The sequence below is a fragment of the Cydia pomonella genome, chromosome 21 (assembly GCF_033807575.1).
Source record: "Cydia pomonella isolate Wapato2018A chromosome 21, ilCydPomo1, whole genome shotgun sequence".
Lineage (NCBI taxonomy): Eukaryota > Metazoa > Arthropoda > Insecta > Lepidoptera > Tortricidae > Cydia > Cydia pomonella.
The window spans coordinates 15073957-15097463 of NC_084723.1; the positions used below are offsets into that span (position 1 = coordinate 15073957).

At 35.2% G+C, this 23507-nt stretch overlaps 2 protein-coding genes across 3 annotated transcripts in view; one reads left to right on the forward strand and one right to left on the reverse strand.

Moving 5' to 3' along the window:
• LOC133529564 (alpha-2 adrenergic receptor) overlaps positions 1-23507 on the forward strand; it is an 876629-nt gene that overhangs the window by 769828 nt on the left and 83294 nt on the right. The window lies entirely within an intron of this gene.
• On the reverse strand, positions 6109-8964 carry LOC133529769 (ommochrome-binding protein-like). Its single transcript, XM_061867577.1, has 2 exons — positions 8346-8964; positions 6109-7063 (listed from the first exon to the last, which is right to left on the reverse strand). Exon 2 carries the CDS (start codon positions 7045-7047, stop codon positions 6178-6180), a length of 870 nt encoding a protein of 289 aa, XP_061723561.1. The 5' UTR covers positions 7048-7063; positions 8346-8964; the 3' UTR covers positions 6109-6177.

Here is a 23507-nt window from a genome sequence, read left to right on the forward strand (position 1 = left end):
CAGGCACTTAAAAATTATTGATCTAAATATTCAATCGATTTCTAAATAATATGACAATGGCTGTTTAATAATACAAACCCATAATCCAAAAAAATCAGCACTACTATGTCTAGAGGGTTTTTTTAAAACCTGTGTTAAAGTCTGTTATTTCCCCGCTGATAATTAAATATTTATTTACGGATTTCAATGACTGTGCTCCGCAAGGCAAGCACAATAAATAACCTTGCTGTACACTAATCCTTTTAAATTCAGCTTCGTGCTTGAGCAAGACTAAATTGTATTTAAAATGATAAAAAAATACGCTTTTAAAGTTTGTTTAAGGTTATGCGTGACACCATTAAGAAAGTCGTTCAGTATAGGTATGGTTGGACCGGACCGATACAGTGCTATGCTTACGATGCTTGATATTATAAATAATCTTTACTTAATTCAGTCGTTATCTTTTATCTATTTTTCAATTTGTTCACTCTATATTATTTATGTATTTTTCCTTCTTGTCTGTTACCTTTCGTGATTTTTCTCACTTGATGGTCTCATCGGAAGATCAGCGCTGGAAGCCACCAGCAACATGCTGAGATGAGCCATTTCGTGGCACTTTATACTTTCTTTGTTTTTGTTACATTATGTAATATAATGTGTCTTGTTTGTGTTTACGAATAAAAATTATTCTATTCTATTCTATTCTATATATCTAACATTGTAATGTCGCTTGACGAAATTAATGTATTTTGTTTAAAATTTTATATATTGCTACTGTCCACATGACACACAAATGCATAGTATAAAGTAGGGGCATAGTCTAGTGCAGGGACTCCTGGTACTTCCATACTAGGAAGTAAGTATAATTTAGTACTATGCATCGACCGATGCCAAGCAAATTTTATATTGTATTGTACTTTTTCTGTTTTGTGTAAATAAACCTATTTTTGTCGTTTATTATATAGACTTTCAAATATCTTCGGAATAAGATTTCTTGACTGAGCTATTTTCGCTACTCAATAGAAAGTGTTAAAGAGATCCTTTAAGTTTATTCTAAATAATGTTTATTATGGGAATCATTAACGCGGAATGAATAAGAATAAGAATCATTTATTGCCACATACAAGTACATAGGAGAATAAGGTTACATAATAGTTAAAAAAAGATACATTAATAATTTATACAGATCAACCGGTATTGTATTTATTGTATTGGGCAAAGGGTTCCAGTCTCAGCGTGTGCCGGGCCGACATGCCCGGCGCTGGTTTTCAGACCGGTCCCAGAGTAAGGACGGTCGGACATTATACATCGAAATATATATGCCTTTAGAATTGTAATATTAACACCACAAGGATACACCTATTACCTACTACGCAGTAAAATGTAGCAAATTGTACGTACTTAGTTTTACCACACACCGTCGTGTTCGTGATGCCGGGTGACGGTAAATTCGTGAATAATTGACGCTCTTTTCAGCGCCACTGGTGAGTTTTTGAAAGGTTTTTGTTTTTAGGGTCCCGTGGTGTAAAGGTCGGAAAAGAAAAACTATGCAGAACCATATAATATGTCCCCTATAATATAATATCACTAGTAATGAAAAATTTATGTACCTAATTACCAAACTCCGTTACAAATGTTGAAATTCATTGAAAATTGGTTTGGCAAAAGTATCTCCGTATGGAACCGTAACTTCTTCGTTGAAGCCCAACTTCGCTCAAGTTATATATTAAAATAATCATTTTACCAAATAACAGATATCAATTGAATTCAATGCAATAAAAGTTTAATAAATAAAAAATAAAACTATCTTTGCCACCCGTCTCCAATTTTGCCATATATATTTTTTTTATTATGAACATTATACTCAAACTTTTCCAAATCCTAAATGTTGAATACCTCCATGAGTCCCATGATACAATTTATAGTATAATTATAATTAAATGCTAGTTAAGGCCAAGTTATGTAATAAAGGCCAACTTACGGTTTCTACCTATTTTTACATAAATTCAATATCATAACGAATTGAAATATTTGAAGTTCAAATCAAATGCCGCTATACATATAGGTAGTTTTCCACGCAAAACCTTTTACGTGTAATTTGCAATCACCCTTGACAGTTTTTCGACATTTCCGCGCGAGGCATATCGATAGATTGCCGGTATACATTCTCTAGGGAGGTGCGTTTTGCCGATACATTTGTAGGTATTTTATCTTCGTCTTGTTTATGCTTGTCACGGGAATGGATTGACAGCAAGTATTTTGGAGTATGCGTGGGTTTCGGTATGTATTTAACGTTTTAGAATGTATTCAATATTTGTATTAACTTTATAAAATGAATGTAGATATAATTTCATGTCTCGAAATGATGCCACTATAATTTTATTGATATTCGAAAGAGCTATTGAGGCCTACTCGTAGAATGAATGTTGGATTTTTTATTTTTGTCTAGCTAAAATACGCACGTGACGCCTAACTACGCTTTGTCAAGTTTTCCCAATAATAATAAAGTATCTCAGAGAAATAATACTAAAGGGTACCAAGTCAGTAAAAATAACATTGTTTCGAGCTTTTTGTACTTCTTTCTATACATGTGCACCATGGACCAGCTATACGCAAAGGTCCCTAAGCGACCTACGCATCCAATACAACAATGCCTTCAGGGAACTGTTGCGGTTGCCTCGCTGGTGGCGCAACATGCGCGCGGGACAAGGACAGCCGCAACTGTCGGTCAGCTTCTTGTGTACTGGACCAGGATACACTCAGAGGTACCTGACTCACATGAGTGAATGTAGTTATTACTGGTATATGTGCCTGGCTCCAGTTAAACCCTAAAACCATATTTTATTTTATTTTAAGTTGATTTTTTTTTCTATATCAATGTCGTATAAATTTTGAAATTTCTTAGAATCTGATTAATATCCTGCATGGGTAAATTATGGGATAAATGCACATAGAGCGAACTAGTACCACAATAAGCAGTAAGGCTTGTGTTGTGACAAACTACAGTAGGTCCTAGATGACGACATATATAATATATAGATAAATACTTATATACATATAAGACATCTATAACTCTGGAGTAGATATTTGTATTGAACACACAAATAAGGCACGGGCCCTCCTTCTTCGTACGCAGGGTCACTACCAATTAGGCTAGGAGGCCATTAAATATTAAAAAAAAAAATTAAAAAAGTAAATTTGACTTTTATACTAGTGATTGATATTTTCCTTTGCCTTATGCACTAAACCATAATTCATCGATATCGACATTTTACCAGTCAACTATCTCTACATCACTGGAGTTTCACTTTGAGTCCAATTTTTACTTCAAAGTGCCTATTGCGGCGCCGATAGGCTCAGAGAGCTAATAGGCCAGCTATGCCTTTGCCTTTTAGGCCATTCATACTATGACACCAAACCTCGATAAGCCGCGGCGAGCGAAGCAATTTATAAATAGTGCCATGCGCGGACGCGTAGAGCGTACCTAGTGTGTAATTTTCATTTTGATACTAATTTTCATTTTTTTCGCTGACTGTACTTCTTTTTCAACAGGCAACTAACTCATCGAGACAATTCTATCAAACCCAAACATAATTAGTTTGCGTTGTTTATCACAGAGTTCCTATAGCCGCCTCCGGTGTCCATCAATAGGTCAGCTCTATGGTAACACAATATTGCATTGCAGTGGCGGATCGTTCAAAGAACTCGATTCCCACCGGCTTGTCTAAACTTCAGCCCGTTGAGTACTTTCACGATCGGTTCATGGAGAAAAGGAAAGCAAAATTAGCTCCGAGTTCCCTACGAATGTTTGTGACGCGCCGCCACTGTTGCATTGTCACCCAATTTACATAACACTGTGAAAAAATTAATGGGCCCTGGAGGGAAAGTGCCTTAAAACCTTAAGTTAGCACATTTTACTTAAAGTAAACATTCTTTTGTTTTACAATAGTAACAAAACTACATAAAAAAATCGCTTGTCTAAGAAACATAAATAATAATAACTAAATAAGTATTATTGACGACCGGTTTGGCCTAGTGGGTAGTGACCCTGCCTACGAAGCTGATGGTCCCGGGTTCAAATCCTGGTAAGGGCATTTATTCGTGTGATGAGCATGGATATTTGTTCCTGAGTCATGCGTGTTTTCTATGTATTTAAGTATTTATAAATATTTATATATTATATATAGCGTTGTCTAAGTACCCTCAACACAAGCCTTATTGAGCTTACTGTGGGACTTAGTCAATTTGTGTATTAATGTCCTGTAATATTTATTTATACGCAAAAGTGCATGTATATACATTATGAATGAAATACATTCATAATGTATACATGCACTTTTGCGTACAGCTCGCTGTACATGTATATTAACATAGTTTAATATAATAAACATAGTTTTAAGTTTATACTAATAGTCGGTATGGATCAGTGATCTGAAATAAACGGTTTTAATTTTTTTTTATATCACGAATATCGTAATCGGAAAACTGATTTATGAAATGCGTCGTTCATGTCGCTTGCATTATGTAACCGAATAAAATTTGGCAGTGGAACCTCGATAAAGGGAAACCTAGATGAAATAGATCAGTTTAAATGGATAATATTGGCACATTGTGTAGTCAGTGAAATTTACATTCTACGTGTAATTTATTTCCTTTCATATCCCAAGATTTGATATAAAATTAAGGAAAATAGGTAATAATAAAGTAATAAATAATAGTAAAATCTTCGTGTAATTTATTTCCTCTAAACGAAGTATTTTCATAGATAATTTAGTTCTCAGAATTTATTTGCTATTGTGAAATAAATAACACCAAAATTTTACTGTCTACATAATGTGCCAATATTATCTGTTTAAATTGATTTATTTCATTAACACGGTACACGGGTACACCGTACCTATAATGATCAAATCGTATACTTATAGCGATGTTGATAACTTATAAAAAACATGATTAATACTGCAAGCGTACCTATGGATTATTTTATCCACGTGATAAAATAACCGTCAGTTTGTTAAAACCGTGGGATTGAAAGTTACGGACACCATTTTGTCACGCTGTCACGTAGACAAGAACGACCATCATATCCATACTGTAATACCTAGGTGTAATTTACAATGGACTTGTTTTAAAAATAAAGAGTTTTGATATACTTTCTAAATCCATACATATTTATAAGTAATAAAGTTTTATATTTAACATTACCTACTTACTTCTGTAATATACCTACTGTTAAAACAGTTTTCAGATAGTCAGTCACTCTGTCCAAAATGTCCAAATATAATAATGACAACTAGTTGAAAACTTACCACTAAATTTGACGTTTCCCTAAAAAACCATATTATTTAGGTTTCACTGCATTACTCGTACACATTACTCATGTTCATTTTGCGGTGCAACTACATTTCCAACCTACACGTTTTAAAATAAAGCGTTGTCAATTAAAACCGAAACATGCTCTTCAAAACTGTAACATGTTTAAAATGGAATGTATCTTTATTTAACTACGCTTGAGGCTTTTTCGGTATTTCAGTTACATAAAATCAATGCCGCGTATTAAATACTAATTACATATATAATGTACTAGCATCCTTCAGTAATTTCATTCGCGTAGATGTCGAGATGTGTAATTCAAGTTTATTTTCATCCTCTTATAGTTTGGCATTCAAAGGACCTATGTGTTACATGATAATCATGTTCCAAGTTCTACTTGTATGGCTGCGCGTATATAACGTGACTAACTAACTAACTAATGTGACCCAAAGAGGGTCTTGGCTTCCGAAACAAGAGCACGCCACTTTTCCCGATCCTGCGCCGCTTCCTGCCAACTATCGGCTTGGAGCTGCAGGTCCGCTTCAACGCTGTCTCCCCAGCGGCATCTGGGTAGACCCACCGGGCGACCACCAGTCGGTCTTCCCAAGACTATAACGTATAACGTCACTGTTTTATAAATTATGATATTACGGTATAAAAAATAGGATAGTTTTATACAGATCGACCCAGTCCTACAGTACTTTATACATAGAAAAATCATAACTTAGGAAACTTAGGAATAAATGACGTCCTGCTTCGTAGACTGGGTCACTATCAACTAGGCTAAGACGAGGAGGTGTCGACTGAAAGCATTGATTCAAGTTTTAAATCTGTTTAATCTTGTCTGATTGAAGCAGTAGATCCAAAACACTAAGTATCTATAATTTATTTACTCGCACCATTTTGGTCATAAGTACTGAGAGCATAAAAACATTCATTACTATGCGAACTTTGTTTCAGCCGGTATATTGTATCACTATCAGAAAACATAACTTGATCATTCTCATCAAAAACAAGACCATACGCGTCATCTATTTTAGCAACCCTTTTAACTGCATAGTCAGGTTTATCTTCAATATATATACCATCGTTTCCACAGAAATATATGTCACCGAAACCATCTTCAACTATTTGTCGAACTACAAAATTATCAGCAAGAAATATTGAAGTATATGATGGATGCTCGATTTTGTACAAGGCAGTTTTGTTAGCTATGTAGATATCGTTTTGTCTGGAAATGTAGAAAATGTCAACTTCAAAATGGTAAGCTTCCGCTACTTTTACAAATCCCGAGTCCACGTAAACATATAATTTTTGCTCTGGATAACGGATGTAGTAGAAGTTCTTCCTGATGAATAATGACCATATAGATTTTCCTTCTTCACCGAAAAATTCTGCTGATTTTGTTACAAAGTTATATTTGTAAATACCGTCGTGGCCACCTAGATAAACGTCGTCATTCCCTTGGTCGTAACCAATAGCGAATCCTCCTGGGATCCCATGGACATCTGTGCATCTTCCAGAGTCAACAGAGCAGGAAGTAATCGTAAAGTCTGTGATGTTAGTCCCATTATGAATAGTGTTACTAAAAAAGAGCATCCCAGAGAATTTGTGAAGGAAAAGGTTATAAGGCTTCTGGAAGTTCCTGACGAATGGAACCTTGTCGAAGTACACGCCGCGGAATATGACGCCATCGCATTTGATGAACTCCCCGCTCGCGACTCTGAAGATACTCAGCAGCAATAAGAAATGCATTTTGTATTTCTAGCGTCTGAAATAGATATTGGATTAAAACACAGACGATGTCATAAAATATTAATACTTTCAGCGGAATTGTCGAAAGATTTTCGTTTAGATTTTATGAACTCCCAGCTTATTTGAATATTGTATGCTTATATAAATTTCAGCTATGAGCTTGCAAGAATGGTTTTGAACTGGAGACTGCTTGAATAGGAAATTTTGTTTGGTAAAATGCTTCTGAAGGATATAACATTTACATAGAAAATGGTACACTAAGCATAAGAAATGTTAACTCTATGCATATAATCGTGCAACCTTTTCCTAATTAAAACAATATGCTTGGATTTCTGGGCAAAAATATACCAACTGAAAATGTCGTAAAAAAAAAGTGCGCAAGTAAATACGATTTTTTGAGAAATCAAATTTACGTGTGTGTTTTTGCTATAAAACACAAAAATTGTCACTAAACATTCATAACGAATACTTTTGTAAATACTGTACTGTGACGTAAGTACCAATGTAAAAAAATAATACATACATTTTTAGAGCAACTAAAATTCGTCTTCCATTCGAATTTTGAACTCGTTATAAATAACCCTTACAAAGGCGTTTTTCGTACCTCTACAACTCGCTGAAGGATAATTCTTTAGCGCATGTTTAAGTGGTTGGAAAACGTCTATGCACTTAGCAGTAATGGAGAAACAGCATTTAGACAATCTCAAATCGACTCTATTCTCTTAGTAATAAGAATGGTTTTGCAATGATAAAGATACTATAGTATATTAATTCTTAATAGTATCCAGGAAAAAGCAAGGCTGAGTTTCGAGCTTGAAATATTAAATTTTGTTAGTTTCTGTGTTTTAATTTAACCACTTTACTTAATTATATACGAAGCAAGTGCATTACATATTTTGTAGTTTGTTTAAAAATACAACAAATAAACTAGCAAATTTTCACAAACTGCCTACCTCAGACAATGACCGAATACAAATTTCTAATTTGTTTTTTACCATTTCGATACATAAGAATTTATTTATAAATCAAAATGTAGTAAATGACAATATTTGACTTTATTTAAATCAACTCAATGGCGTTCTAATACCTATCAAGTAAAAGTTTTGTATATAGCTGCCCAAATATCACACTAGATGTCGCTGTTCTATCGGCTACTTCGCGCTATTAAGATTTTTCTACAGCCCTCTATAAGGTAAATTTGGTTTCCGAATATATGAGTAATAAGTTGTCATATTTATTATTAAAAGTTTAAGTAAAGTATTTCTTGTTTATTAAATTTTAAATTAAATAAAGCTTACCTGCACAGGTCAAATAATCCGAGGATTAAATTTATTATTTCGGAAATATTCCAATAACCAGTTGTTTAATTTATAATCCTTATAACATTACTCTTGTTCGTATACACGTGTCTTTCTCACGAGTTTTTACGTAACACTGGTTTATTCATATAGATACGATATTGAATTATTTGTTTATTAAACAATTACATGATGTAAATCATGATTTATTTATAAACAATTAATGTTTTGTAATGGTAAGAATGTATTTGTTTTATGAAACAATTATAACATGAAAAGGTGAGAGAAAGGTGAGTTTTAATTTAACTTGCTCTATTAATATGTAAGTTTGTTAGTGTGGGTCAAATTTTGTAAGCTAAACTTGACCCACTTCCCGATTTCCGATTGAGCTGAAATTTTACATACATATGAAAAGCGGATGACAATGCAATACTCGTATTATGATAATTTAGAGGTGATGATGCTGGAGACACTGCACTCTGATGATGGAGACAGGAAGTGCCCATGGGAACTTTGTGAATAAACAACGCAAACTAATTGTGTTTAGGGTTTGTAAAATGATCTAAGTGAGTAATATTTGCTCGTACAAAAAAAAGTACAGTCGGCGATAAAAGATTGTAACTATAATTAGATTTTTACCAGAAACTTACTTATTCATATTTAGGAAACAAAACAAATTAGTTCATATTTTTTATATTTGTTTATTTAAGTGCCTATAGACACATACATTATTTTTGTTTATTTAAGTGCCTATAGGTACATACGTTATTTTTGTTTATTTAAGTGCCTATAGGTACATACGTTATTTTTGTTTATTTAAGTGCCTATAGGCACATACGTTATTTTTGTTTATTTAAGTGCCTATAGACACAGACGTTATTTTTGTTTATTTAAGTTATAGTAATCATCTGTATATATCCATTATGTATATTGTTATTTTCAATAAATAGAATCAGTGCCTATAGGCACATACGTTATTTTTGGTAACTTTCGGTAATGACCCTGCCTACGAAGCAGGGCAGGAGGTCACAGGTCCGTAACCTGGCAAGGGCTTTTATTAGTGTGTTTATCATTAATATTCGTGAGTTATTATAACTATAGATTATTTAGGTATATTGCTGTCTAGTGCTTACATCACAAGCCTACCTATCTGCGTAAAATTGTCCTATAGGTACCCTAATTATTAGAGCTTAATAACTAACTGCTTTGGCTCAGCGATCCAAAAAGAATCTTGGCCTCCGAAACGAGAGAACGCCACCTGTCCCGATCCAGCGCGGTTTCCTGCCATGAATTGGCATTCAACCGACGCAGGTCCGCCTCCACGACATCACACCAGCAGTACCTGGGGCTTAGAGCTTAATAGGCTTTTTTTTTTAAATCAATTTCCGATTATTTTAAAACTTGCATTTACGATTAAATAAGCTAATTAGAACCTTTTTTTATATATAACACGACGGTGGCAAACAAGCATACGGCCCGCCTGATGGTAAGCAGTTATTGTAGCCTATGGCGTTGCGGACCCTTTGACGAACCTAATAGCTGCGTGTACGAAAATGGCGTAAGGGACAAACTGAAGCGAGAGCGGAATAATTATGAGGAGAAAATATGTTTGGGCTTATACAAAAATGTAAATATGACATCAATCTGATATCAATATCTAGCCAAGTCTAAAAAGTGCCTCCAATCAATAGGTCCTAAAATATATAACCATATACCCTTAGAGATTAAAAATGTGACTAATAATAGATGTTTCGTAAATAAACTTAAGACTAAACTCATGTCTGAAGCGTACTACTCTGTTGACGAATTTTTCAACGGCGTACACTCTTGAACTGGCTCGCTTTCCCAAGCTATTGAAATAAATAAAAAAATGTAACTTACCTACAAATTTCACGCTCACAACAATTGTACCTACCTGACATATTATATATCTAATATATTTTTTAATAAGCATATTTTGTTGTTGATCTGTTATGTAAATTAATTATAGATATAAATGGTTCTAAATCTGACATACTGTAATTTTTGACGTGTAAAACTATTGTTTTATAAAGAAATAAATGATTGAAATGAAATAACAATTTGCCTCGGTAGGAAAAAACCCAATGCCGCGGCCACGTCAATGAAGCAATAAAGTGTCTTCAGCGTCACGTCAAAAATTGCACGTATACAAGCCCGACTAAAACCACGACTCGATATCAAGTCGTGGCGTGTGGGGCACGAAATGTACTGGCTTTATATCAAGTCAATGGCGGCGAAATGGTTAAACTTAATATGAAATTGTATTATTTATATATAATAGTAACACAAGCCAGGATATTGAATAACATAATTTGATTTGTTCCATAGTTGTTATTTGTTATAAAACTAATTTAACTTCAGTTAGTTTTAGCGGTTAGCAAACATGACCAACGAATTGATCAGTTTTGTGGTCGGGCGACACAGATCACAGTCTACTAGATAAAACAAGTGGTCAGCACACACCGCGTTGCTATACAGTGAATATGACTGGTTTAGACTTACGATTTAACACATTATTCAATTAAATTAAATTATCATTTATTTTGACCATCTGGGATCATACAACAAACAACATAATAACATAATATATTATTATTTGTATATTTATTTATTCAAAATTTTAATCAGGCAAAAGGCCCATATTTCAAATTTCATATTGACTAGCATACATTCACATTTTATAAACTTAAAACTAAACACTACTTGGGCGACAAAACGGCGTGGCTCCGTTGAATATATTTACTTTAACGGGACTTACAGGCGTTTTTTATATTAATAGTAGGTCAGATCAGATCAGATCCACACCTAATCGGGATCGATTTCTAAACCTGTTATTAAAATGAAAATATGCCTGATAATCACGTAATACATACTTAAACTTTAAAAAAAAACCTCTGACGTTTCAAGGATGGCATTGTCCCTGCGGCAAAGTTGCATCAACATCCTCCAGGTGCGCGAGTTCTTCAAACTACCCGCACTTACTCTACTTACTTACATTCTACGAAAATATGAGTCCATAATTATGCTTGGTGACCCCTAATCTCCATTATATGCTGTAATGCTAGGTCTATCGGAAGTAGTCTATGCTAGAGGCGCTTTAATTACAGATACCACCGGTTATATTGGTATGCGGTCATAGGAGTTAACTATACAGGGTGAATCCATAGGAATATATTAAAATAGCTAGTTATATCGAACAAAATTAAAATAAGTAAGTATACTACAAAGTTTGAGGCAAACAGTTACAACCCGCGCGATCGCCAAATCTTCCGTCTCAAGTTTAGCGCGACGTGCCATATCATTTGTCTCTTTTTTATTTCCTGGCTTTATTCCCCGTCTTAATGCATTCTGTACCAGCCACCCTACAGGCCAAACAAAATCATAGTACACTGTTAGTAGTATAAACTAAATATCTCACAAAAGCAACGTATCAGTTTCTGGATGCAATTCCGATATCGCTCTTGTTTATTTTAAAACTTACATTTACGATTAAATGTGCTAATTCTCACCTAACAGAACAGCTACGTGTGCAAAAATGGCGTAAGGGACAAACTGAAGCGAGAGGGAATAATTTTAAGGAGAAAATACGTTTGGGCTTATTTACAACCGTAAATATGACATCAATCTGAAATCAATATCAATTTGCCTCGATAGGAAAAAAATCAGAGTTGAAGCAGGCTGACGCAAACTTACAAATGACGTCAATTTGTTCTCATCAGCCTTGTGTCATGATTTATTTATGTTTACATTTAATATAGCAGTTAAGTAATAATTATACTGTGACTACATTATTATGTTACCCCAATGAATACAGAGGTAGTTGGGAAAATAACATTATACTGTTGGCAACACGGTAGTTTTAGCAAGTGGTCCCTACCGCAGTCAAATAACACTAAACCCTACTCATAGTGTTGTGTTCCTGTCGGTGAGTAAGGTTGCCAGAGCTCAACGAGGGGAGGGGGGTGTTTAGGGTCGGTAACGCGCATGTAACTCCTCTGGAGTTGCAGCCATACATAGGCTACGGAGACTGCTTACCATCAGGCGGGCCGTATGCTTGTTTGCCACCGAAGTAGTATAAAAAAAAAGTTTTGGACCATACTTGGAAGATTTTGGATTATAGTTGGATGATTTAACGGTAGCATATTTAATTTTTCTGAAGATTGTTCATCATCTTAGCATTAAGCATCTTAAACAAGGTACTGAAACTCATTAAATGGCATTCATATATTTTTATGTTCAACTCGTAGACCAATTGCATCTGAAACAACATAAATTCCTAACCCGCATTTAAATTCCGAATGCAAGTGCAAATTTTGCTCATCAGCAAATCCGCTCCATCTCATAGTTGGTACCACAGACTAATTGCTCTGAAAGGTAGTTAGTAACATTAGCATTTCATACAGAATGCTAAATTAGAGGAAGCAGCGATAAAGAGGACATTATGCTAGCTATTCACCCTGTGTGTTGACAGTTGCAATTACTAATTAGTGCTATTTATTATCTGAATGTTTCACAGATTTAATATACCTATATATCGATACGTATAAAAGATACCAACGTGTATGCTGCTGACATTTGTCATGACTAATTAGTCACACTACAATTACTAATTACTAATTACTGCTATTTATTATTTGAATGTACCCGTAGATGGAGATGGAGTGTTTTTTTGAACCCGAGGATGTTTTTTTTTATACTACGCCGGTAGCAAACAAGCATACGGCCCGACTGATGGTAAGCAGTCTCCGTAGCCTATGTACGCCTGCAATTCCAGAGGAGTTACATGCGCGTTGCCAACCGTAATCCCCTCCCCCCTTGTTGAGCTCTAGCAACCTTATTCACCGGCAGGAACACACTATGAGTAGGGTCTAGTGTTATTTGGCTGCGGTTTGCAAGGTGGAGGTACTTCCCCAGTTGGGCTCTGCTCTAGATCTGGAATGACATCCGCCGTGCTGTGGGCTACCACACAACGCGAGATGACACTCACAATGCCCATACCTCTCTTTTAGACGTAGTTTAAGGACGTACTGGGGTCCATGTTGAAACAATCTCTATATATCGAAGCACTGCAGCGTCGCTTGTTCACTGATGCGCGAGTAGATGACTTTTTTTGCCAGTAGGCGGAAAAGATTCACCTCCATGCTTTTCATTTTATTTTTTATTCGTTCTTTTATTTTTATTTTCTTTAGAGCTTTTAAGTTTATACTAATAACGTTATGAATCAATGAACTGAAATAAACGGTAATTTTCGTACAAGGTTTACACAAGGTTTGAATGTGATCGCATATTTCATATATATGATGTTTATTTACTCACCTGCAATAATTTACGGGCGGAATATATAGGTCATATTGAGCAACTTTTACTATGGAACCAACCCAAAGCGCGAAAAAAAAAGTACTCTCCTATACAAAATGTCAAGGTCAAACAGCCAAAATGTATGAAATAGCCAATTTTCAGCTAACCGATGGGCTAGGGGGCATGTATTTAGTTCCAAATTTTATTCTCTAGGGGGAGGCAGCTGATCCCCTGGCGACGCCCATGCTCGAGCCTCCAAATAAAGATTCCAATGACAATTTTGTAGGTTATATGTGAATAACAGTAAAGAAAACAGGCGTTATTATATGATTTGTTTACCTGAGTTTGTTTACAATGAGTTTTAATTTTTTTTAATGCATGTGTGTCACTAACACCACCGCGCCGGCGCGGGCGTCAACGCTGCCGTATTCATTTTTACCCGAATTTCAACTTTTGGAAATCAGATTCTCTTTGGGAGCGTAGGTTCGAATCCTACCGACTGCGCCATGTAAAGTATTGGGAATTGCACAATGAAACCACCGTAAAACTACCCAACTATAGTCCAATACTGCAACTATGGTCCACAAGTTCAAAAGGAAATTAAGTATCTATACCAATGTTCCTTTTGGTTTACTCCGAGTTTTACCTTCCATTTATAAACATATTTTGCCTTAGAACTACAAAAATATAGTAAAATACACACCTGAACGAGAAAAATTAAGTTTATTTGTGGACCATAGTTGGGAGCTTTGGACTATAGTTGGGTGGTTTTACGGCACCTTAGCCGATTATAGACTGATTTATTATTTTCTTGCTAGACACTACAACCTACCTTACATCTTAATCTACCCACATATAAATACTGACAGCCTACAGGAGGAAAGTTACGTACTCAAATGACAAAACTTTCGTGAGACACAGACATATTAAATATTTGTACTTGACGCACAGCGGTGGCAACATCGTTCCATTTTTATCACTTGTTACTATGCCCGTCACTTTCACGCTTACATACTTGTTAGAACGTGACAGCCATGGTGACAAATGATAAACAGCCGACCATCTTAGCCCTACAGATTATGCGTCGGTCAGCCAACGCCTGCTCCCGATTAAACTCCTTGGTATTGTATGAAACTGTCGAGTATGTCGATTTTTTGACTTGAAATACGTGAGTAACGTTTTATGCTCAAATGTAGTTAAAATACTATATTAATAGAAAAGTAAAATGAAAAGCAACTAATTAGGTAACTCGAATCAACTATAACCCGAGTTAGACTAATTAAGCTATCATGTAACCAAACTTTATGATTTACTATCGAGTTCCGCGGTTTAGGATAATGGTCGGGTGCTATTTGAGCGTGCAACATATTAAGGAACGTTTTTGAGCAGCGCTGTGGTCGATCCTTTACACAGATTTACTAATTGTGCTGTTGTGGCGTCTCCATCAGCGTCGTGCCATAAGATCTAACAGATGGCGTTAATAGAGCTACTTGCGTACAAAGAGTGTGACTTTCTAAGCGTCATACATCTCCTACATTGCGCTAACGGGGTTCTAATTGTCAGAAAAGAGAGTTTCTAATTGTCAGTTAAAAAAAAAACAATCATGGGTCATTTAAGAGAAAATTTGAGTAGTATTTTTGATATTTCACTGACATCTGTAAAATTTCTACCGCTTTATGCGTTAAAAGTTGATGTCCTATTTGTCCTTTAATAAGGTTTCTATGTATTTAATGAAGGCTACTGTAATTGGTTTCAATGTCTTTAACAAATGAAAACTGGTTTTATGCTCCAGTCATAATACACCTAAACCTTTCTCAAAAATCACTCTATTCAAAGGTATGAAAATCTGTTCGGCAGTTTTTGAGTTTATCGCGAACATACAGACAAACCGACGCGGCGGCCGACTTTATTTTATAAGGTGTATAGATTCCGTTACCGTCATAAGTCTATGTGAATAATGGTAAAGGAATTTAAAAAAAAAATCTTGCATCAATTTTGTTTCTTATATGAAAGACCACGTGATTCTGAATAAAGTATTTTTTTCGTAAGTTTATCAAAAAGTGTTCTACGCATAATACGATACCTCACTTAACCTAGTAACTAAAGTATGAAATTTTGCCTCCGCTTCATATTGAGCATTTTCCAAAATAAATAAAAACTAAGCAAAAAAACAACACTTTCAGACACATTGTCTGGGTTAGCGTTGTTCATAACTATTACAAATTTCAAATCGCAACAGCACACGTAGTTCTCGAGATATTTAGCAATGTGGCAGACGGACGGACGGACAGACAGTCACACCATAAGGGTTCCTTTTGTGCCTTTTTGGTACTGAAACCTAAAAAGGAAGCACAAAATTACACAGATCCGGCCAAAGCTTTAACTCAAGGTTCAATTTAACTTGTGTAGCGAGTAAACCAACGAATAATTGCTATTGCGAGTTCGCGTTCGGCGACTAATTTGGTTAATATATCGTAGATTATATTAAGTTGTCAGGATGCAAGCAAAAGAGTCTAATACATAAGCTCTAGCGGGTATAGTTAGTTAGTGCATCTGGGCATTTTCCGCAAATTGACAACCGTTGTGCCTATTTTGCGTGAAATCGAGGTAGCGCTAATCTAACCACCCCAGCTCCTCCACGAAGCCTAGCAAAGCTTTCAGGTTGCTAACTGCCTCCTTTACCGTGCACGGAGTCCTTAATTATTTGCTCCTGTATACTTCTACCTGTTGTCAGTCTAGAAGAATGTGTTTTGTTGTTTCCTCTTCTTCCATGCACGCTCTGCACATGTGGCTGTCTGTTTTACCCATATTGTGTAGGTGTTTGTTAAGTGTGTTGTGTCCTGTAATGAATCCTATTATTTTACGTTGTTGATATGGTTCAACGTGCTATATACCCGCTACAGACCTACGTAGCGGGTATATAGTACGTTAAATAAATAGATATTATAGGGAAATTCTTACACAAATTGACTAAGTCCCACGATAAGCTAAAGAAGGCTGGTGTTGTGGGTACTTAGACAACGATTATATAATATACAAATACTTATATACGTAGAAAACATCCATAACTCAGGAACATTATACCTGTGTTCATCTCATAAATACATGCTCTTACTGGAATTCGAACCCAGGACCATCGGTTTCATAGGCAGGGTCACTATATTTATTTATTTATTTAATCTTTATTGCACAAAAGAAAACCTTATAGTACAAGAAATTCAAGATGTGGTGTCCGAATTAAAACAATAAATATTACTTTGCTTTGGTAACCCGCGAAAAGATAACGTGTTAGTCAATCAGTGCTAACCCGTTATACTTACTTGCGTATTTTTACATGTATTTAATGTTCCCACCCTCCACCGCAATAATAAATACGCAAATAAATATAACATATATCGTGTCCGAGCCGAACTATCGAATAGGTTAAAGTGATCAAGTTCACTACTCCTAGTGTAAATTTATTCGATAGCGTGACGTGACGTACGCCTTTGCGTTGACTCATTTTGTATGGGATTTTGAGTTTCCAAAACGTCCCGCTTGGCGCGCTATTTCTAAATCCCATACAAAATGACACAACGCAAATGCGCACGTCACGTTAAGCTATTCAGTTAAGGGGTTCAGTTTACTGCCCCGCTATCGCTCATGCCTTGACACCACTCGAGTTTAATCTAATACATTAAATTAGTAACCTCATTTAGCCACATTTCCCGTGTTCTTTCTAAAAACTGCATTTGAATTAAATTCCTTTCTGTTCCTCTTTGGAATGCGGTTTTAAAAATGTTTTCTTCTCGTTTAAAATACGTAATTACATTTACTGGAAGCTGGTCCGGTTAAAACTACACAGGTTTTTAAACTTTTATGTGTATAACGTAATTTAAGTTTTAAGTACGAGTAGTATAAAATTTCAAGCATACACATTGAAATGTTTTAACGGAAACAAAGGAAATGCAAAGTTTTATTTTTAGACTAAAAATGTAGATGAAAACCAAATGTGTTTCAATTTGCGTTTGCAGCAGCAGCGATCCGAATCGATATATTTTTAAAAGCGGGATACATTTTTTAAATATCTAGAACAATAATTTTAATACCAAACTATTTTTATGAATACAAAACCTTCACTAATGTACGATTTCAATAATTACCTATTATTTACTTTAACGGGAATTAATCGGGTATATTTAATTATATATTTTTCTTTGCTACAAGCCTTTGCCTACTGGGGAACTGGGGCGGCGCTTGCAGGAAAGGGGTCTCGACCCCCGCTCCGGGTCGTTCCTAGCGCAAATCGCGGTTCAACGCGGAAACGCAGCAAGCGTGATGGGCACCTTTGCGTTGGGAGCGACGCGGGGTGAGTTGTTCGACTAGTTTTTTTTTTTAGAGGTTAGTTTAGGTTTAGTTTTATTTATAGTTAAGTTTATTTGTTAGTCCTTAAGTATTTTAATGATTGTATTTTTTAGAATAAATATTTGCAATATAAAAAAAAGTAAGATTGTCCCTAAATATGTATTTACTTTAAGTAGTTATCTTTTAATTTATATATATATATATATTTAAAATTACCTCCGACGTTTCGAGGACGGCATTGTCGATGTTGTAGTCTCGAAGGAGTATAGCTAAAGTTAATATCATAATCTACTAACTGCGCGAGTTTTTGAACTAGGTATATATAGCACTTGGTCTTGTTTGTCAACTTGATCATTTTGCTTGATCGTGCTGTTTCAACCTAACATACCCCTAGCCATAGATGGTAGGATCCCTATAGATGTGCTATATGCGTGCGCCCGTGAAGGACAGAACATAATTATGCAATGTGACAAAATCAAAAACACGTTTTAAGATTCCTGACAACACACCAAAAGCAACCTACGTAATTTGGTCGGGTTATTTCTTTCCACCATACCATATTTTACCATATTTAAATTTACGGCGGGGAACAACAGAAATGTGAGACTGTGACAAGGACAAACAATAATAGCGCATCTCTGTTACTCCTACTGAAAGTTCCAGAAGTGCATCTCGTTCGGTCATCTCCTGGCTCTAGTATTACATCTCTATTGTACCTTTATGCCCTAGCCCATAGCCATAGCGTAACCTAGCCTTTCAAAGATAGCATACATTAGAGAATTTGGCATGGGTTCCGCCGTGGCCGGGTGGTCTAGTGGTCAGGACTTTAGCCGCGTAAGGTGAAGACGCGGGTTGGATTTCCGCCTCGGCTGCCGGTGGACTTGGTCACTTTTTTATACTCATATCTATTTCAGTTTATAACCTAACTGGCTATGTCTGTCTGTATTTATAAAGAAATAATGTAAACAGCTTTATATGAAGTTGTCAACAGTGCCAATATCGGGAACCCATAAAAATATTTATAAAGTCGTTATAAATAGTAGGTATTTATAAAGATAATACGTGGAAATTCAAAAGTACATAAAATGCATTGTCTATATTTCCAGCATAATCACAAAATAAAAAATAAACAGAAGGTCCGTTCCCGCCGTTCTTGAAAATACATACCTAAACTTGCCCGACTCACTAGGGTTGCTTCTGAATTAATTTCGAATTTTAAAAAGGAGTAGGTAATATAAGTTTACAGACATGCATACATCGATTCGTTTATACATACATCTTATCATGTTTACATTCCTTAGAGACTGCATTTTGACGTACATGACACTAGGTACCTACGTAGCAGCGGGGACGTCAAGTGAGCAACGCGCGCACAGCCCGACTAAGCTCTGCCCAGAGACATGTCAGTCGCTTCGCTTGACAGACAGATGAAGTGTGCGAAAGGGAAGCCATGACGTATATGAACAAGCCATAAGTGCCAAAGAGGCAGACTACATATGAGAAAACGTAACCAATTTTGAGTTCGAAGGCGGCCGAGGCGGCCAAAATCATATTGCCGTATTTTTTAACGTGAAAAATATAAGCGAATCAAAAAGAAAATTATACATTAAGGGCCAGTTGCACCAAACCACCTGCTAACGTAAGCACAGTTCGCTAAATTTTAACGCTTACGTGGGGGTCTTAACGATTGCTAAATAAAATGCGTTGCACCAACTATAAAATAACAGAATGTCGGCGCTAATCGTGTGGCCATACTATGAACGCGTTCCTACCAAAAAAATTATGGTAGAATTATTTTTTCATATAGCAACCCAGTCATAAATGTCAAAGTTGTCAAATTTTTCAACAACGAGAAAACTTGTAGGCGCGAACTAGTTTCTTTTCAGGTTTTAAATCTAAATATTACACAATTTATGCCATGCCAATCTTGAATATATTTATGATTATATTAATGGCACATTAAATTAAAGTGAAACTGCTGACTACGATTGTTCAGTGTCCAAGTGCTTTCCAAGCTGCAATACCGAATTAAACAAGGAGCTGCATTGCCCGGTAAGTTATCTTATTCGTTTAATACGTATCCCTAACTACTTTCAGAGCCCTAAGCACAAGGAATTACCTACGCTACCTACAAATACCGACAGTTGGGGCAACATTTCCAATTACCTATATTGTTGACACAAATAACTTGATCTAAGCATTTTCTTTTTGCCAATGGTTGGAACGGATCACAATATATTTTTATGCACAATAATTTCATGTTACTTTCTTTTCAGGTTTGATATACACCATTTGATATGGAATACAAGATGAAAGTTACACACAAGTGAATCGATTCAAGAAATCAAATAATCATACACTAGATTAACTGGAAAAACTTGTTGCGAAAAAAAAAAATTTTTAAATGATATCTGAATTTAATTTTTGATAATAAAATACATTTTTAGTTACCTTATCTTACTTTATTTTCTATCTTACACTAAATCCTTTTTAGGTAGTGACTAATGGAGGTAAATGGTTATCCGGAGAGAAATCAACAACTCATTGACATATAATATATTATTTCACAATTATATTTAAGTGCCTACTTATTATATTTTCTGTCATACTGGTGACTTCACTTGTTTATTCCAACTATTATTTATTTTTTTCTTTATTGGGGTGATCATGATTTATGAAACATGGATGGGCTGTTGAAAAACTGGTATGGGGAAAACAAATAAAATCAATCTGAGGGCCTTTTATTATGACTGATTTTAGAGCTATTTAGGTATGTTAGGTTTTAAATGATGATGAATAGGGATTGGTGGTTTAATATGTAGGTAGGGTATTGTCAGTAGTCAGTCGTGTGTATAATAAATGTGTAGTCAGGTTTAAAAATAATGGGTTTACACATTCTCTAAAGTATGTTGTAATGCTCTTTTGCAAATTAAGACCTATGGATTATATTTTTACTAATTAACTGTTATGTTATTTCCAATACATGGCTAGGGTTACATACAATTGTTACATTGTAATTTATTTATATGCGACTTCACTGTATGACTGGTTGAATACAAGTAAAATTCAGGTGACAGAAGGGAGGCCACATTATATTTTATCTAACCCAGGTATTGGCTGTTATATTTATAAATGTTATCCAGTATGAAAGGAAACAATTAAGATGGTCAGCTCTTTATCATTTGTCACCATGCCTGTCATGTTCTAACAAGTATGTATGTGCAAAAGTGACAGGCATAGTGACAAGTGGATAAAAATGGAACCATGCTGCCACTGCAGGTTATACCTATTAAACTACTCAGTTGTTCTCATGTATATTCGATATTTCCAGAAGAATTACTTTATTAGGCTCGGAGGCCACTATTGTCTAGACACAGTAAGAGATCCTTTGGCGTAGTATCAAGGTAAGTATGTCAAGACATGCCAAGGCATCCCTCACACAAACAAATGCTAAGAACATCTGGCATTTCTAAGACACTGTGGTAAACCTGAAAATTCCAGAGGGATACCTTGACATTCACAAGCAGAGCTCAATGTGTAGGGATGCCTCGGCAATATGCTGAAGGACGCCCTGCCATGCCATGTCGCTAACGGGTGCGGGACCCTATAATAGGTATAATGTAATAATTGAAGATAAGAGATACCCAGGTAGCCCACACTCAAAATAAATGTAGATTTTTGGAGCTGTTAATTGTTAAATCTAATTGTAACTTCGTATTCTAATAAATATTAATTTAAATATAAATATCACCATAAATAAAACTGTTTTAGTTAATTACTTGCAAAGTTGTTGTTTCTAGGGTTAATGAATAAGATATGTTGTAAAAGCAAATAAAACACAAGTAAGTATGTGTGAATTGAAGTATTATAATCAGTTTTACATTAGGTACACATTTTGCCCACTTATATATAACCTATTATGCCGACTGGTCTGGAATTGTCCAATACATTTTCTTCGCACTAAAATACTTGATTTCATATGTAGCATCTTGTTTTATGTGATTTTATAGTTATAAATATAGTTCACTTCTCTTCTGGGTTACGATTTTCAGAGGCCGACTTTGTATATGTTTATAGTTGTCATCTCGCTGTTTTCGAATATCATAGTTAGTCCACTAATATTTCCAAGGGATATAACATTCTTATCTTGATTCCAATAAACAGAGAGCGTTTTAAATTGATTTTAATGACCAGTCTGTCGATAAATAGTGTTCATTATGCCGTCAAGTTTCACTTTATGGGACGTATTTGTTAACCTGTGATAGCATCAATCTGGTCTTATCCTCAACTTAAACTCATTGTGCACTCGATTTCAATTTAAAACACACCTTTTCTTTGAATATCCGGAACAAATTAATGTATTTTATGAAACACAAGTAGTCTCGCAACTAAAATGACATTTAAAACCATTATGTCAACTATCACACGTTTTTGCGTTTAGATATTTCCACCTTTTTATTGTTATAAATATATTTTTAATAATTTACATTACTTTTTACTCAAATTATTTAATAATCAAACATAAATTCGTGAAATACGGACGATTTACAAAAAGCGCCGCCATATTTATCGAACGACTTTGCTGTTAACCAGTGCTCTGCCACCGGTTAAGGGCAGCGTAACTTTTTAACGGACACATAGCGTGGTGCAACCCAAATATGCAGTTAGCATTCGCTAGCGCCATATTTACACATGATCAGTACATCAAATGGGCATGGTGCAACTGGCCCTAAGTAATTCAGTGACGATGGTGTCATGTTGTGTGCCGGGTTGTAGTATTTCAGGGCCAAAAAACCCAGGAAAATACTCATTTTACAGGTAATTATGATATTCCTAGCGAAATTTTCGTAACGATATTTTATCAAATTAACAGCATAATAAGTTTAAAAAACCAATTATAACAGTTAATTATAAGTTTTTCTTCAATTGTGTGTTAATATTTCATCATATTAGTCAATAATTTAGAATATTTTGTGTAAAAACCTAAACTGTTACTTTACGCTAGGGCTTGACAAAATGTTCATATGACTGTATCGATAACTTGTCGGTATATTAGTAGGTATGGAATTAGTTGTTCACAAGACATCATTAATATATTACCTTTATAACCGACTTAAAATAATAACGATTGTTATAATACCTTTTTTGAACGTGTACATGTTTAGCGATAAATTTAAACTTCACTTTCCAACACAGTACTTACATTTTAACCACTTTTCCACGGCTTTGCCGCCAACACAAGGAAACACAAGACAGCGTATACTTGTACACAGCGTATACACATCCAACCCAAGTTGTCAGCAGGAAAAGGCGCGAAATTCAAATTTTCTTTGGTAAGTCAACTCTTTGCGAACACATTTTCAAACAACTTCAACTTTATCATTTTCAACTTTTTCAAACACATTTGAAAAAGTAGTCGATAAAGCAGTTAAACATCGATAGATTATTAATATGTTGTAACATGACATCACTATTTTTGTTCGCACATAGACAATTTAC

What these genes read in the sequence shown, in the direction of transcription:
- LOC133529769 (XM_061867577.1), bottom strand. Translation starts at nt 7,047, where the DNA reads ATGCATTTCTTATTGCTGCTGAGTATCTTCAGAGTCGCGAGCGGGGAG.